Below are 16,963 nucleotides of genomic sequence, written 5' to 3' on the forward strand. Positions count from 1 at the left end.
GATGAACACAAACTGTGGTTTGGGCTGGAAAACAGTCACAGCTTGGAGCTTGGTGAGGCAAGTCCTCATGGAAGACACAGAGAAGCAGTTAACGGATTTGATGTCAGATGAATTCAAAGGAAACTTCTTCAGAAATGATGGGTCTGAAATAGGTTTTCTCTGATTCTGTGGTGTTTATTTGAGTGTCTGTAGTGGGGTATGGTCAAGGCTTGTTTAATCCATTAAAAGCAGCCAAGCTGTAAGAGGCCTCATGTCCTGAATGCTGTGCAGGAGCTGCCAAGGAGACCCGGGTGACCCAGCTGGCTGGAGTGCATGGGAAAATGGCTGTTTGGAGGAGACTTTGATTAAAAAGCTTGAAATTCCAAGACCTGAACTAATGTTTTCCATGAATCCCTTGGGAATACTTGCAGATCAGATGATAGGATGCAGTTGGATGCTTAGCTATGAATGACACTGGTTTACAGTGATATTCTGGATCTTTGCCAGATGTTGCTGCTTTCTGTGCCTTTGACCATGTATGGACACATCAATTTGGGTTGGAAAAATGCAACTTTACAGAGGCAGCTGCTTCACCTACTGTTTCTTACCAGGGATTTCTACTGCTTTCAGTGTATGTTGGATGTGGTCTGATTGTCCTCAACACAAGCATCTGACACTTAATCGGATAACTGATGTTTCTTTGGTAGCAAGATACCTCCATGAATGCATGAAATGAACTGAAACCCTTCCCATGCAGTCAGGTACTGGCATTGCCTGCAGGGATTCGGTTAAGCAGGCCATTTGTCAGAAGGGAGCTTCGCAAATTCAGCCATACCTCAAACTTCCAAGCACACAGAATCAGGAAGAATGTTTGGTGTGGCATTTCTGAGGCTCTCCTGACCTTCCTTTTCCTTTGTTATAAACACACGGTCAAGATAATGTTTTATTAATTGCTTCTTTTGTGAAAGCATTCCACTGTGAGTGCTTAATCATTTAATGGCTCTTGCTGGGAACTTTTGTGCTGGAGAATAAAGCTGATACCTTGTAGTACTTGGCAAGAGTACAGCTCTTAACATTATCATCTCTAATATTCTAAAAGTGCCATGAGTTTCTTATACTTGCAGAGAGTTTGGTTATAGGAGGGGCTGTGTGGTTACTGTGTGCAAGATAGAGAAAAGAATGTGAGGAATCAGAAGTTAATCTCCTGTGTGCTAAAGCCTGTGAATAGTAAACTCTTGGCTGAGTTGACTGTGTGGCTGGGGATTGCTGTCTAGAGTTCTGGCATTGATTATGTACAATAACATTTCTCTGTGGGACACTTTGGGGGGGGAGGGAATTCACCACAATTAAAACATCAGGTTTTAAAGCACTGCATGTATTCCTGGGCTCTCCTGCCTTTGGACTGGGCATTTTTGAAGGATAGGAGTTGTGCAGTTAGCGAAAGGGTAACTTGGTGGTCTGTTAGGCTGGTGTGTGTGTGTGCATCGTTATGTTTTTATTTATCTATTTATTATTATTATTTCTTTTTTAATACCTTCCTAACCTCACAGTAAGGCCTGCTGAAGTAGGACGTTGAGTTGGGTGGCCTTGAAGTCCACCCCAACCTGGATTCTTCTGTGACTAACATCTCTGTAGCCAAGAGTTGGGGGCTCTGGGGGCTCTGGTTTTATGAAGCTGCCTTACTGGGGCCCCGAATACAAGAGGGATGTGGACCTGACCAGAGGGCTGGAGCAGCTCTGCTCTGGAGCGAGGCTGAGAGAGCTGGGCTAGGTCAGCCTGGAGAAGAGAAGGTTCCTGAAGGGGAGACCTTAGAGCAGCTCCAGTGCCTAAAGGGGCTGCAGGAAACCTGGAGAGGGGCTTTGGACAAGGGCCTGTAGGGACAGGCCAAGGGGAATGGCTTTAACCTGCCCGAGGGGAGATTGAGATGAGCTCTTGTGCAGAAGCTCTTCCCTGTGAGGGTGCTGAGGCGCTGGCACAGACTTTTCCCAGAGAAGCTGTGGCTGCCCCATCCCTGGCAGTGTTCAAGGCCAGGTTGGACACAGGGGCTTGGAGCAACCTGCTCTAGTGGAAGGTGTCCCTGCCCGTGGCAGGGGATTGGAACTGGATGAGCTTTAAGGTCCCTTCCAACACAAACCAGTCTGGGATTCCATGATACTTCTTTCTCTTTTTTGTTAGGTGAGGCCCCAGGTGATGACAGCTTCGTGCTGTGAACAGCCGTCGTGTAGTTGCATTAATTTTTTGAGACCCAGCAGTGAAAGGGATTGATTTGGCTCAGATAAGATCCTTACTGATGAGTAGATAAAAATAGCATCCAGCATACTTGGAGGTTAAAGATGGAGCTTTCTTTGCGCTCAGTAGCTGTTTTCTGTGGTTTTGTGTATTCTTTTCTGAATTGGAATCAGTGTTCTGCTTGTGCAAGAGGTATTTAGTTGGACTTTCTGCCAGAGTTTTAATTTATCTTGTAGATCTACATTGCATCACATAACCAGTGATTGCAGAGTGGTTACAACAGTGTTTCAGGTGTGGCTGGGAGAGAGTGTTTCAGCTGTAGAATTAGGGATGTGCAAGTGCTGAAGCAGCATTGATATGAGCTCTCTCAAATCTTGAGCTGGTCAAGAGACCATCCAGGTAGGATACATTATCCAAGTTTCTCCTCTGAAAGTTCATTACTCAATGTTCTTGCAGATGTTCACCTAGTTATATTTAACTTTCTTTTCTCTCCCCAGTTAGGGTTCAGGAGGCTTAGGAAATGTTAAGCAATGAGCAACAAGGTGATACCAATGTCTGCCAACTCCTGCGTGGCTCTGAATAAATGACTTGTGTGCCTGATTTCTTAAATCAATATTCAGAACACTGCATCACTACTGATTTAATAAGAATTGTCTTAATATCAGGAGGGGGAAAAAACCATGATTAACTACGTGAGCAATTGGCAAGAGCCACGGCGCTGACTTGGGTTTGTCATTCCTTACTGCTGTGGAGCAGACTGACTCACACGACAGTGGTGTGCAGTGCTTTTGCAGGCAGAGACACCTGACATTGGCATTGCCAATTGCTGAGGTATTAGCAGAAAGAAGTGGGTAGCAGTCCATTTGCTGTTTAGCCTGTATGTTGTGTGTCGTGACATGCTTCATGGGTCTGCCGTGCCTGCTGCCAGCTCGCTCAGCCGCGCTGCACATGGGTGGTCACAGCGCGAGATGCGCGTTCCCACACCCAGGTCTTGCATCATGCCTTGTGCTGATGCAGTTGCCTTCTGAGCCAGGTTTCCATCAGTGACCTGAGCTAACAGGAACCAATCCATTACGGATCACATGAGGTCTAGCTCAGCAGATTGCAGCTAGATTGTATTACTTTCCAATATCAATCTGTTTGTAACAGGAAACCATTGCTTTCTGTGATTCCTTTCCCAAGCATTATACTAGCTGAAGAATAAATGTATTCTTAAAAAAGCATTATCAGGGACTTAGAAATGTAATGTCTAAGATGCTTGGGGGAAGGATTAGTTTTAAAAAGTGTAATTTTCTTTGAAGTGACCAACATTGACCATTTCATCAAGTGCAATGCCTGGTTAGGGGTTTTCCTGCTTTGACAGGAGTTAAAATATGAAGCTATCCTAAATACCTAGATGGGTTCTTTTATCACTGACTGTGTAAATGATTACCCTTTTGTTCTTTAAAAAAATAATTCATCATTATCAAATTATTGGGATTTTATAAGCCAAACATGCAGCCAGTATCCCTCTGAAGCAGAAAAGTTAGTAATTCAATGTCAGGCTTCCTATTCCTTGAATGCTTTTCACAGTGTTTAAGGTGGGTGACTAAAGTGCTCAAAGTTTGATCTTTCCTTACGCATTTTACAGGTCGAGCAGTCAAAAGTTCTAATCAAAGAGGGTGGTGTTCAGTTACTACTTACAATAGTTGACACACCAGGATTTGGAGATGCTGTGGATAATAGTAATTGGTAAGACGTTCTTTGTCTGTTCTCCCCCAATAATTCTGAGCTGTGTTTTGTGTGTGTGAGATATAATGCTTTCTGACGTGGTTTTAAGAGCAACTTTGAGCTTTAGTTAAAATATTAATGCTTTTAAACTTTTCTGTTAGCTAAAAACTGTAACAACTGTAGTTCCAAGCACCTCTAGAACTCAATTGAAATGCTGTTAGCTTCTCCCATTGAACTGAATGGAGCGTTTGGCTCTTTATCCACACATGCAGTGTGCAGAACAGAGTTCTGTGCTGTCACAAGATGTGACCAGTAAAGCGTATTCCTTTGGCTACTGTTCTTAAGTGTTCTATTTAATGCCATTACAATGAAGGTAATTGTGTTTGAGAGGGTTTTTCAGTGAACTCAAGGATTGTATCTTCAGTTACTCGGGTGTGTGTAGAGGAGCTGGTCACTTCAAATAGGCTCTGTTGAAGTCTCTTAATTAAAAAACCCAACCAAACCAAATGCCCCCAGAATGAACACAAGCCATGGGGAAGTAGTGTACATCTCTTTCTTAGCAAAGACAGACTTTTTTACATAAATGATATAACTTACAGGTTTTTATTCATGTAACCTCTGCAGTTGGCAGCCAGTTATCGACTACATTGACAGTAAATTTGAGGACTACCTGAACGCAGAATCCCGAGTGAACAGACGTCAGATGCCAGATAATAGAGTGCAGTGTTGTTTATACTTCATTGCTCCTTCAGGACATGGGTTTGTATTACTGTGTTTTGTCTTTTCTCTGTCTTTTATCTCAGATAATCATCCAGATTTGGCATTCTTAAGTTACGTAGAGTTCCATGTAGGATTTTCTTAATGGCCTGCAGAGCATGCTTAATTTCAAAGGTGAGCTTGCTTTGCCTAGTCAAACATCAGCAAGCCAGACAAGCAGTGAGTTGGAACACCACAGAACAGGATTGCACATGAATTACTTAACATGAAAAATAGTATTGGAACAATTAAAAACGCCCAGGTGTTCACAAGTGCTCTGCCTGTTTGTAACCTCTGTCTGGTTTTGTTCCCACTAGAAGGAGAAACTGGTTCACACTTCAAGCCAGCAGGATTTTTCCTTTCCATTCTTCCTCCCTCCCTTTGACTAACGATAAATTGAAGTTTCATGCATCTTTATAAGCATGCTTCAATTCACCTGGGGTGTAATGGTTTGTCTAGTGACAATTCCGATGTAGGCATTCTGGATGTTTGTTCAATTATTATGCAGTCTTCCACCTCTGCTTAGTTTTTAACTTGATCAGACTTCTATCTAGTGGCAGAGAGAGAGAACTGCACTTCCAGGGTGTATTAGACTGACTAGGTCTGAAATTGGTTGTTTAGCGTTTTATCACTGTGTTACAACTGATTGCATTTGTCAGATACTCATAAGTTACACCTTCAACTTTGGAAAGAAATATTGGGGAGTGGGGGGGAGTTTCTTATGTAGACTTGCCTTAATGGAATGGTTTTTGTTGTTGTAGTTTAGCATGCATGTTTGTAATGTCATTTTTGCTCAACATGCTTTTCAGTTGTAAATGCAAACGCTTGAATCCTTGGCAAACGCTGTTTTACCAGTGTGCAAAATCAAAACACCATTTAAGTAAAGAGAAGATAATTCATTCCTTGTTTTAGTCAATCTCTTTTTGAGGTAGCTTTGAGATTCTTCAAAATAACCTTTGTCTTCCCCCCCCCTCACACCCTCCTTTTATCTGTTAACGATTTCTAAACCAGTGGGAAGTACAAATTGTTTCTAGGGAACAATAAAGGCAATGCTTTAGGTAAGTTTTGGTCACCAGATTTGTAAGGTTAAAAACTGGAAAAGTATGTTCCTTGTACAGGTATTCAGTGTTACTCTGGGGCAGAGGAGGTGTGTAAAGTTGGGCTAGGTTTCTTTAGTGTTTTTCAATTACTGGAGTAAATGCTTGGAGTTGGTCATCTATTTCAAGAAATGAATGGAGCACAGAGAAAATTGGTGCTGCTCTTAGCGTTTGTTTCAGCTTTGAGATACTGTCTTATCTGAAAGGACATTGCTCACTTCCTACCTGGTTTTTGTGGTGGTGCAGTCTTTGGCCATGTTTCCTGTGCAGACAACAGCACATGGGAGCTGTCAAGTGTGAATTAAAGCATTTGTAAGTGAACTTACTTCCTGTTTGTCCTTATGACTTTCATATATTGGTAAAAGTCAACTTGTTATTCATAAAGGAGGGGGGGAAATTGCAGCTTAGGTCCTTCCGTTTAACACAGCGCGCTATTTTTGGGAGGATATGGACCTGCCTGAGTGAGTCTAGAGGAAGTCACAAAGATACTCTGTGGGCTGGAGCAGCTCTGCTCTGGAGCCAGGCTGAGAGAGCTGGGCTGGGGCAGCCTGGAGAAGAGAAGGCTCCTGAAGGGGAGACCTTAGAGCAGCTCCAGTGCCTAAAGGGGCTCCAGGAAACCTGGAGAGGGGCTTTGGACAAGGGCCTGTAGGGACAGGCCAAGGGGAATGGCTTTAACCTGCCCGAGGGGAGATTGAGATGAGCTCTGAGGCAGAAGCTCTTCCCTGTGAGGGTGCTGAGGCGCTGGCACAGACTTTTCCCAGAGAAGCTGTGGCTGCCCCATCCCTGGCAGTGTTCAAGGCCAGGTTGGACACAGGGGCTTGGAGCAACCTGCTCTAGTGGAAGGTGTCCCTGTCTGTGGCAGGGGGCTGGAACTGGTTGAGCTTTAAGGTCCCTCCCAACCCAAAGCATTCCGTTATTCTGTGATTTTTAGCTGCTATCCCCAAAACCATCTGAACTGATGGCTTAGTTTGTTTGGGGGCAGGGGAAGAGAGTGAAGGGCAGGAGGAGCTTTCCAGGTAAGTGAACGATAATGAATTGCAGCTTCTTTCTGCAATTCTAGGATCTTTATGTAAAGGCTTCTAGCTTCAGTGTCACTGTAAACTCAAGACCTTGAGGGGAGCGCTGTTGTCATGCTGGAGTGTTCTGCTTTGGTAACTGCCCTTCAACCTGGTGTTGTCCTAGGTAGCTTTTTGAAGCAAGGAGAGGGAAAGCACAGGAAGGTGAATGGATAGCCAAACCGGGGCTCTTCATCTAGATGTGCATTAATGTTTGTTATTTAATGGAAACATGCTGAGAAACTCAGTGGCTGGTAGAAAATGTTGAAGTATGTGTTCTTTAACTTGGTTTTATTCTTTTATGTATGGTTCGCAGGAGAAGCTAAGTTTGAGTACCAAATGAATCTGGTTTTAACGTTCCTAATCCTCATTTCTTTTATATGAGAAATAATCTCGTTAAATCCTTTAAGTGAATCCTTTAAGCCTGACTAAACTTACTATAATTCTGAAGCATTAATGCATCAAAACCTCTGTGGCTTTACTTTAGCAAGCAGGAAGTACTGACCACTTCGATGCACATTGATGGCTTTATATCCTCGTAGGGTGGGTGTTTTAGTTGTCATCCACTTTCATAATAGTCTTTTTGTTCTATGGTGTGATTTAGAGATGAGATATTTCTACTTCATTTGTACACAGGCCCCAGAGTTTACTGTCTTCAGCAACCTAATGTATGAACAAGAATCTGAGCCCACTTTCAGGAAGAAGCACACAAAGAAACATGACTTTGAGAAACTGAATCAGTGTGTGTGACCAGAGCATGATGCACAACTCTGAACTCTTACCAGCCAGGCTTTAACTGGGGCTGTCTTCTACCTGATGACATGAGCTTTGCTACCTTTGTAGGAAGTTCTTATCACTTGCTTAAATGAGTGTAGTTTCAGCTAGCAGAAGTCTCGTGACCATTACTAATACTAACGACGTATTCCTCTGGTATTACACAATGCTAGGGGACTTCCTCTAGCAGTTGCAGGTAGCCTTTGGAATTTCATTCAAGCATCTATCACTCATAAATCAGCGTCTTAAGAGTAGTTGCCAGGACAAATCTCAACTCATTTGTACATTCTTGTTTAATGAACATAAATCGCAAAGTTCTGCTGCTGTCTTTCAGACTTAAACCTCTGGATATAGAGTTTATGAAGCGCCTGCATGAAAAAGTGAATATCATTCCACTTATTGCCAAAGCAGACACACTTACACCCGAGGAATGCCAACAGTTTAAAAAACAGGTGAGTAGAAAGATTAATATTTACAGCAAGGGATAATTTAGCACGTCGATCCCTGCGGAAATGGTGAGATTTAACTTCTTGCATGCAAAGTTTAAACCCTGCAGCGATGACTTGAGACAGCAAAGCAAAGTAATTTATATCTCTAGATTTAATTATATTTCTTGGTGAAATAATCTTGTTTCTGTCCTCAGGGGAAGAGGTTTGAAGTGCAGTATGATTCTTGGCAAGTGGAATAATTCACTGTTGAGATAAAAATCAGGAAGGGAGGAAGGGAGCTGTCAAGATTTAGGTGCCTAACAGAAGTTGGGTGTTAAAGGAAAATAAAAGGGTGGCTTTAACAGTATCATGCTACTATTGATTGTATTGTGGTATTCACTTTCGTGTTGATGTGCTGTGTTTATTAATGCTTCAGGTGATTAGATGAGACTCAGTATATCTGTTGTTGAGTCTCGGGCGGTGGTAATGCATTTTGAAGATGGTGATACAACTGACAGAATGTCTTTGTATTTGTAGGATAAATTTGGTGTTAATGTCTCCAAGTGGTTTATGTTTTATTGCAACCACTTGATCAGAGTAGAACATTTAGGCATTGCTGTTTATAGTCTTGATTTAAGACTAAAGGCTTGATTCCAATCTTACGGTCTTGATTCAGATCTTATAGTCTTGATTCAAATCTTACAGTCTTGATTTAAGACTGAAAATTAAAGGATGCTTTCTGCCTTGGAGGAACATAAGCAAGGTGCTATAGCTCTGAAGTCTGTTTTGGTTGCATTTCATGGGGTTTTTTGATGTAAAGGGGGGAAGTATAGTAGAATACAGACTATTTCTGAATATATAAGCAGCTTTATCGATGAGTTGATGTTCAGTAGGGGAGACTTCCCCAAATCAAACTTTGAAAACAAGCCCTTGCATGAATTGGAAGCTTTTGTTTTTGTAAGATTGCAAACTCCTGAAGCAGAAATACTCCCCAGGGCTCTGCAGTGCAGCTCTCAGCTAAATGGTCCAATAGTTTTCCATTCTCAAACTCTGGAAAACTCATCAGCTTGGTTTTAAAAATACCCCTCAGACAAATGGAGCACCAAACCAGTACTGTCTCATTCGTGGTGATGCTGTCAGTTATTCTAACATTTTTATGGCTGCTTGCAAATAGTTTTCAACACAGCTAACTGCTCAAGTCAGCCCATCAGCCACAAGCTCTATTACAATAGGCAGGCGATCCTGCTTCGAGCAACTGATGCTCAGGTGAGCTGGAAACAGGACAGAACAGGAGCGACAGCAGTCACTGATGTGGGAACTCGAAGGGCTGAAGTATGCCTGCAGTTGTCTGTTCAAATTGGGGGGGTTTAAGGGACTCAATTGCAAGACTAGTCTGAGGATTTAGGCTGTATGGGATTAGTTTTTGCATGGGCAGGTTGAATTCCCAATAATGGAAATCTGTTTGTCCCGCCGTAGAAAACTGACATTCATTTTTGCTGCCTTGCATTATGGATGGTATTCTGTTAGCTCTGGGGCTCTGGCTCTGATCCTGTCTTCTACCTAAGGAGAGATGGTCACGTTATGAATCCTTTGGGGTCACCTAAAGGTGCTAAATATCTTACTTACAATCTTACATATCGAGCAAAAGGAGGGAGAATCGGGTGGCAGCAGGAAATGGAGTTATTACAAAGTCTGAATTTCTCAAATAACATTTTGGTTTTAGATAATGAAAGAAATCCAAGAACACAAAATTAAAATATATGAATTCCCAGAAACGGATGACGAAGAGGAAAATAAGATTGTCAAAAAGATAAAGGTAAATAATTGTCTTTGGGGGGAAAAAACTGTGGAGGGGGTGGGGGAAATGAGTGAAAAGCTTTTTGTCCTTAATGAGGAGCCCACCAAAATGTTGAGAAGATATAGATCAGATGTGAACCTGTTCTAAGAGTCGGTGTTCCTCAGCAGAGGCAATGAAGGACAGCCCTTTAATGGGTAAAATTCAGTGTTAGAGGGCTGGATCACACGTTCATTAAGAAACTCTTAAAGGTCACTTTCTTCTTGTTCCATCCCTATTTGACTTCTGTCCACCTGCCACAGTGTGTTTGATTCTGAGCTTTGAAGGAGGCAAGGGTTGTCTTTCATACAGAGGTGTGCATGGCACAGTGTGTGCATTACAGTTAATAGCTGTCTGACTAATTGATATACCGAAGCCTTAATGGAGATGAATGATTAAAGAGAATCAAAAGGACTGTCAGGCTCTTGAAAGGCTTTTTCTTTGTTTACTCGTGGTTTTGGTTTGTTCTTCTATTTTGAAGTCCATCTTGTATGTGTTTCTTGAGCCTTGCTTCTGTTTGTTCAGTAGCTTTAACAGCCTGTAAGAGCTTTTAATTCTCTTTTTTGGTACTGTAGGAATCACCTAGGCTAGATAAACACAAATAGCACAAATGGAAGAGATTCTGGGCCTAAGCCCAAGAAGACGAGCAGAATAAAAGCAAGGACAAAAGTCCAGAATACATAGCATTGTACACAGTTCCTTTCAGCTACTTGAAGCTGCTCTTGGCTCCTTTGTTGCTTGTTACTCTGGAGGGATTTTTGGTTCAGCTGAAAACAAGAACTCGTAGTTCTCTGCCAGACCTTTGAAAACTGGGTACAAGAGCCACTCAAAGTAACAGTCCTTGTAGCCAGTGGGAATATGAATTGATAAATAATTACTGTGCAGTTGAGTAAATAGGAAATGGTTTGCCTGTTGCTTAGCTTACTGAGTAACAGTAATGTCTGTTCCTTAACTAGATTTACAGAATGCAACAGGATAAGGGATTGCAAACGGGGGTGTGTGTGTATATATATGTCATTAAACCAGGCAGAGGTCAGTAAACAGAACTGTTCTTGCACTTTGGGTAAGCTCCACTGCAGTGTTCTAGCACCACACTAGCTGAGGTCAAGTTTATCCATGGGCATGCTTTCAGTGTCTTTTGGCAGTCGAAATGTTGGTTTTTAAAGTAACACTTTATCTTGTAGGACCGTTTACCTCTTGCTGTGGTAGGTAGTAATACGATCATTGAAGTCAATGGCAAGAGAGTCAGAGGAAGGCAGTACCCATGGGGTGTTGCAGAAGGTAAGGCTTCTCATAATGCTGCTTTTTTTTTTATCCTTTTAAAACTTACTAGACGTTAGTCTGTATTTGAAATGTTTGAAATGCTTAATTTGAATGTCCTTTGCTCTGGAATGTTATTGAATATACGATTTTGTTCTTCTAACAGCCTTGGGACAAGGTAAAGCTTCAGCAACGTGTAACTTTGCAAGCAGATTCCTGTTGAAGCCTCAGTGAGGAATTGTGAAGCCTGTAGTAACTTCCTGCAGTTGATGAGGCTTAGATTGCACTATTTGCTAGCATTCTTTTAATTGTCTTCATATAAAAACTGGGTATTTCTTAAATTCTTCTTTCTAGAGTATTCACATTATTAATGTTAATTTGATCAGCTTGAATAGCATAAATTCACGTTAAGGTTTCTGGAAGAATTTGGGGATTTTTTCCTCCAAACTTCTGAGCCTTAATTCCTGGGATGTAGCAACAGGAAGCTCCCTGGTAATGAATTGAATACTCACGTTCAATTTGTATTTATTTAAAACTTAGTTTCTACTCTTAATAGAGGCTTGAAGATAACTGCGTGTTCTCCTGGCAACCATTGCTTGTGCTTTAACGCTGTTCACTGATTTCCATTGGCACGTGGCATTAAACCATTCTACCATCCTACCAAAGGATGCACCATGCTGCACAGTGAAACAATCAGTATGAAACTGTTTGTTTCCATGATCATTGAACTTCTTTGCAGTGTGCACGTGTTTAAAAGAGAAGATTTTTTTGTTTTCTGGCAATCTCTGCCTTCCAAGGGCACTGGACTATAAATCTGATGCAGTGTCAAAGAGACAAAAAGCAGCCCAACTCACCCAACCAGCAATGTATGGACCAATGCTTTAAAGAGAAATGCTGAAGCACTTTGAAGTGTGTGTCTGGCAGGAAGTGAGGTTTGGCAGCTGGGACTGCCAAAGAACCAGCTGTGCCAGAAAGGATCAAGCTTTATTTCAGGCTCTTGTGTTGGCATTTTGGAGAGGTACAAAATGCCGCTGCTTTTCTTTATTTTAAAACAAACTTCACAGATGCTTCATGTTCATGCGATTGTACAACTTTTGGAAGAAGTAGCCTAACTAAAAGGAACCTCTTTAGGTGCCTTTGAGTCTGTCAGCTAAGGAGGGAGTACTCAGAGATGGTACTGCTTTGGGACTGTGACTTCGTGTACTGTCTGAGCAGAACTTACCAGCCTGTGTAAAATCATGGGGTAAAATGATGCAGGAGTGCAGATGCAAGATGGACACACAAAGAGGCTGCATGCTTCATTTTTCTGTAGGATTCACTGAACTTACTTGGGTTATTTTAATTCCTTCATCCTGTTTTTCTTCCTAGTTCCCATGAAAATGTCCATCTGTACTTCAGGGGCACATTGGAACCTGCCTCATGCCTTTCTTTTGTGTTTGCCAAGAGCTTTCTGTGTTGTCTTCTCTGTCTGCATGCCAGGGGGTGGGCATTTTTCTCCAGGGTCATTTCATTGTCTATCAGGGAAATGCCACTCAGCATCAGTCTCTTCTACAGCAATGGGATAATAGGCACAGTGGAATAATAATGCACCTAATGACAGTTGCATTAAATTAAATATCCAACCTTCCCTTAGTTAGTTATTAAAGAACTAAATCCATATTAAAATTAAAAGACTTTTGCAACTCATTTGGCAGGGCAGGGAGAAACAGATCGTGTTAAGCCTGTCATCTAGAAGTTTGGGTATAGCTGGATCTAGACTGGCATCTTCAATGTCTGATCCGTATACAATTGTGCTGGCAATGCCTCCAGAAGTCCTCCAAAGTTAGTTAAACAGGCAAAACTGTGCCTGTTGCAGTAGCTTATTCTGCTGCACTGACTTGGAGCTCAGTTTGCCTGTATGGCTTAGGGGAGCATAGGAACTTTGCTGGTAAGATATATTGATCTAGTTATATTGTGTGTGCCCTCCTACAGTTAACACACACATTGTTTGAGTAAGGAAAGGCTAGAAGTAATCTGTTGTTGGAATGAACATAGGCAGTGGGTGGCATCTAAAAGCCTTAGCTCTGTCTTAGGCTCGGTTGGCATCTCAACAAAACTTTACCTCTCTTTGCAGTTGAAAATGGTGAACACTGTGACTTCACAATCCTGAGGAACATGTTGATAAGGTAAGTAACATGACAGGTAACATATTTTCTAGTATGGCTGAGAGATTGGAAGGTCATATGTAGGAGGAAAAAGGGGGTTGAGCTGGTGAGTTCATATTAATCGCCGTATCTTACACTTTATCTTGTTAAACCACACATTTAGCATGTGGTGGTGGTGATGATTTGTTTTTAAACAGCTCTCTTTACATTCTGATTACTTGTTCTTGTTGAAAATTGTGATGAACCATATGAACCCAAGTTGATAGAAACTAGCAAGTTTTGGCTTGTTTGTTGTTGCTTGACATGCTTTGGTGCACCTGCTTCAGTAGTAATACACAGTTTTCATATCTGCTCTACAATCCTTGCAAGTTTATCCACAGAACTCAATTTTTCCAAGGTTCTGTACGTGAATGTTTGGAATATTGCAAACTGGAGATAGTTCAGTGCAAACGAATCTGGTGTTTCTGTGACTGTGTTGTCCTGACAGCTCCCAATGGCAGAATGATGACAGTGCAGGGAATGGGACATTAATGGAGGGATATAATTCAATGAAGTGAATCTGCACATTGAACATGGACTGATTTTTTTGCAGTGTATTTGTGCACTAAGCTGATAAATGACTCTTTATTGACAGAACTCATATGCAGGACCTGAAGGATGTCACTAACAATGTACATTACGAGAACTACAGAAGCAGAAAACTGGCAGCTGTTACATACAATGGTGTTGACAACAACAAAAACAAAGGGCAGCTAACAAAGTAAGTTCTTGTGAAGGTTGTATTGCACTGGAATCTTCTTGCTCTGGTTTTTGGTCACTTGGTTGGTTTTGTGTATGTGTGGTGGGATTTTTCTGCTGTATTTTGGGGGGAAGGGGAGTGTTGTTTGTATTTCTCTTCCAGTGAGTTGCCTCTTCACTGTGTTCTGGTCTGAACACTGTATACTCACGTTTCCTTATGACTTATGTTTTGCTGTTCACTAGCATTCCCACTAGTTTAACTGAACATCTTGAATAACTGGGGTTTAGTTAGATTCAGTTCTGAAGAGAATCCTTGTTCATTAGTGTTTCTATTTTGGTTTATATACTGCTTTTGGGATTACTGCTTCTTTTGGCACGAATGCTCAATAGTCAGTGTCAGGGATGATTTTGACAAGAATGGGTTAATATCTGTTTAGAAACTTGGAAAATCCAGACCTTCTACTGTCATCTTTGAAGTGCTGCCCTGGCTACTTCTATGGTTGCTTATCGTGGCAGGGAAATTATTACATCATCTTTATCTTTGGTGAGAGGAGAGTTGCAGTGCAAAGGGGTTTTGGTTTGTTGCTTCTTTATTTTAACCCTAATATGTCATTTTAATTGCCTCTGGCAGCAAGTTGTTTGCCAACCTGGTGAAGTTATTGGAAGACGTAAAAGTAGGCTCTCCTGTGTTCTGTGTTATATGCTGCTGTTTGAGAATAGCTACACTCTTAAATTGAAGTATTTTTCCTGCTCTGCATGGATCAACTGTATCAACAATAATTAGTGATGAAAGAATAATTAGTGATACTCTTTTTTCTGAGTACAGATTTCCCAACCAAAATATTCTCTTCAACTAACAATATGCTAAATTACAGCTGTTCTTCCTGAAAAAGATCCTTGAAATTAGATGGAAATATCTGCTATTTCCATCCATATGACAGCCACAAAGCCATTTTCTCTACAGGACTGTCTATTCTACGTTGTCTTAATGCTTTGAAAGTGACTGTGAGGGAATGATTGAAGTGGATGCAATTTAGTTTCATCCAGTGTGAGCCTAACACAAGACTTCCCTGCTGAGCATTGACAAGAAATACAATAGTGTATGTCAGTTACATCAACTCCTCAGAAGTACTTCAACTTAGGTAAAGTTTGTAGTGAGGTCAAGTCTTAAAAAGAATAGTTCTCATATATGTATATCCATAATATAGTGAGTACTTCTCACTGTCATGTTTCTTGCCATCATATTATCCCTGACTCTCATCTCCAGGCTTCTGAATGCCGTTAGCAAGTATGTCAGAAATACTCCTCCAGATACACTTGTCCTCCTAACAGTGCGGTGCTGATGGTAGGGAGAGGAGAAGAACCAAGGTTACTAAATGAGGTAGTCACTATGGAAAAGCGGGGAGCAGCATGTAAGGTAGTTTGCACATTGGAGAACAGCATGGTGCAGGTGAAGAAAACGTGCACGAGCCACTTAGCTGAGGTGATAGTATATTAATAGTAGCTCAGAACAGGAAATGCTGCATTTCCTCCAGGACTTCTGACTTGCTATTACTGTACTACTTACTGTACTGTTAGTTGTTGTTACTGTGCTGAAAAGTGAAATCTCATTGTAATTTTGGAGAACAGAGGAAGTTGTGTTGTTTAAATCCTGTGTTTTATGCCTTCCCAAATCTCAGTATCTTTTCCTTAGATTTTGAAAAAATCTTAATCTGAGTGGTAACACTTTGGCCATTTCTTCTTTTGTGCCTGCTTAGTTTAGTGTTAGCCTGCAGCTACAAACTTAGTCCACATAAGGATTAGTTATTCTGCATCCAACTTAAAAAGAGCAATGCAGTGATTTATTTTTTTAGTGACATTTTATTCCCATATTGCAGACATAGCAAACCAGAAGGTTTCAAAACTCATTTCATGTGCTGCATTCTCTTTCCTTCCCCCAAAATCTTCCATCAGTTGTTGAGAGCGTTGCTGAGATTTCCTTTTTAGCTAGAATTTACACTAAGAGGGTCTGGAATGACTCTTTCTGAAGCATTTCCTGCCATCTCAGATCACTGTGCTATCCCACCTGAATATTTCCAGGTAACTGTGCCTTTTGGAACACTTTTCTCCATAAGAAATCTGTTGCTCAGAACGCTGCAGTGCTGAAGCTCAGAGGTGAATAAATACAACTGGAGCTTTTAGCTAGCAGCTCTTCTTTTTTCCCAGAGAAGAAATAAATGATCACAGCTTGTTTGATTCAGCCACTTGAAAGATGGCCAAATCTATTGCAAACTTGGAAGAAATACTTTGAACCTTCGCTTAAAGCTTGTTCCTCCAAACATAGGGTGACTTGATAAGTAAATACATAAAATTGAATATACATACACTGGTTATGAAGCAGCTCATGCTATTCCTGTCTTGTTACCTTATGCATATGTGGAGTTGCAGCAATCTTTTTTAAGCTTTAACATGCTTTTCTTGGATTCAGTGCCTTTTCGGTTTTGAATCTAGCATGGTTGAAGCAGCACAGCAGGAATTTTCCTACCAACCATGTGTCTTCCTGGAAATGAACTGAAAGAGCGAAGAACAGATATTAACAGTTTATCTGTACATCCCTACAGGAATTTTATGCTTGCCTGCTTGCCTTTTGCATGAAGCGTCTGTGTCTCAAAATGGAGCCATATTTGACTTGGCCTCTGGAAATCTGATTCTTCCACAGGAGACAGATCCTATTCCTCTATACGAGAACAGAGACATGCTCTGATGCTATCTGGTGGTATTACAAGCATACTGTTAAACACAGATACAACGTCTGGCTCTGGAAACTCCTGAGCTGCTCTTCCTTTGTAAGCAGGGAGGGTAGATGTAAAGGGAGATGTACATGCAGTGGTTGTTGCACTCTTCCAGAAGCATCTCTTAGTGGCAGCTGTCGGAGACTTGACCTTTTGTACCTTTAAAACAGCTGTATTTTTATGATCGT

General features: G+C 41.4%; 1 protein-coding gene across 4 annotated transcripts in view; it reads left to right on the forward strand.

Annotated features, from left to right (window-relative positions):
- Positions 1-16,963, forward strand: part of SEPTIN7 (septin 7) — a 70,865-nt gene that overhangs the window by 45,567 nt on the left and 8,335 nt on the right. For all 4 annotated transcript variants that reach the window (XM_030509574.2, XM_030509743.2, XM_030509487.2 and 1 more), the window contains exons 5-11: positions 3,839-3,939; positions 4,543-4,677; positions 7,935-8,052; positions 9,752-9,844; positions 11,047-11,143; positions 13,236-13,287; positions 13,901-14,026. In XM_030509574.2, the coding sequence (XP_030365434.1) occupies positions 3,839-3,939; positions 4,543-4,677; positions 7,935-8,052; positions 9,752-9,844; positions 11,047-11,143; positions 13,236-13,287; positions 13,901-14,026 (722 nt within the window). The remainder of the gene's footprint in view (positions 1-3,838; positions 3,940-4,542; positions 4,678-7,934; positions 8,053-9,751; positions 9,845-11,046; positions 11,144-13,235; positions 13,288-13,900; positions 14,027-16,963) is intronic.

This window comes from Strigops habroptila, chromosome 1 (genome assembly GCF_004027225.2).
Source record: "Strigops habroptila isolate Jane chromosome 1, bStrHab1.2.pri, whole genome shotgun sequence".
Classification (NCBI taxonomy): Eukaryota; Metazoa; Chordata; class Aves; order Psittaciformes; family Psittacidae; genus Strigops; species Strigops habroptila.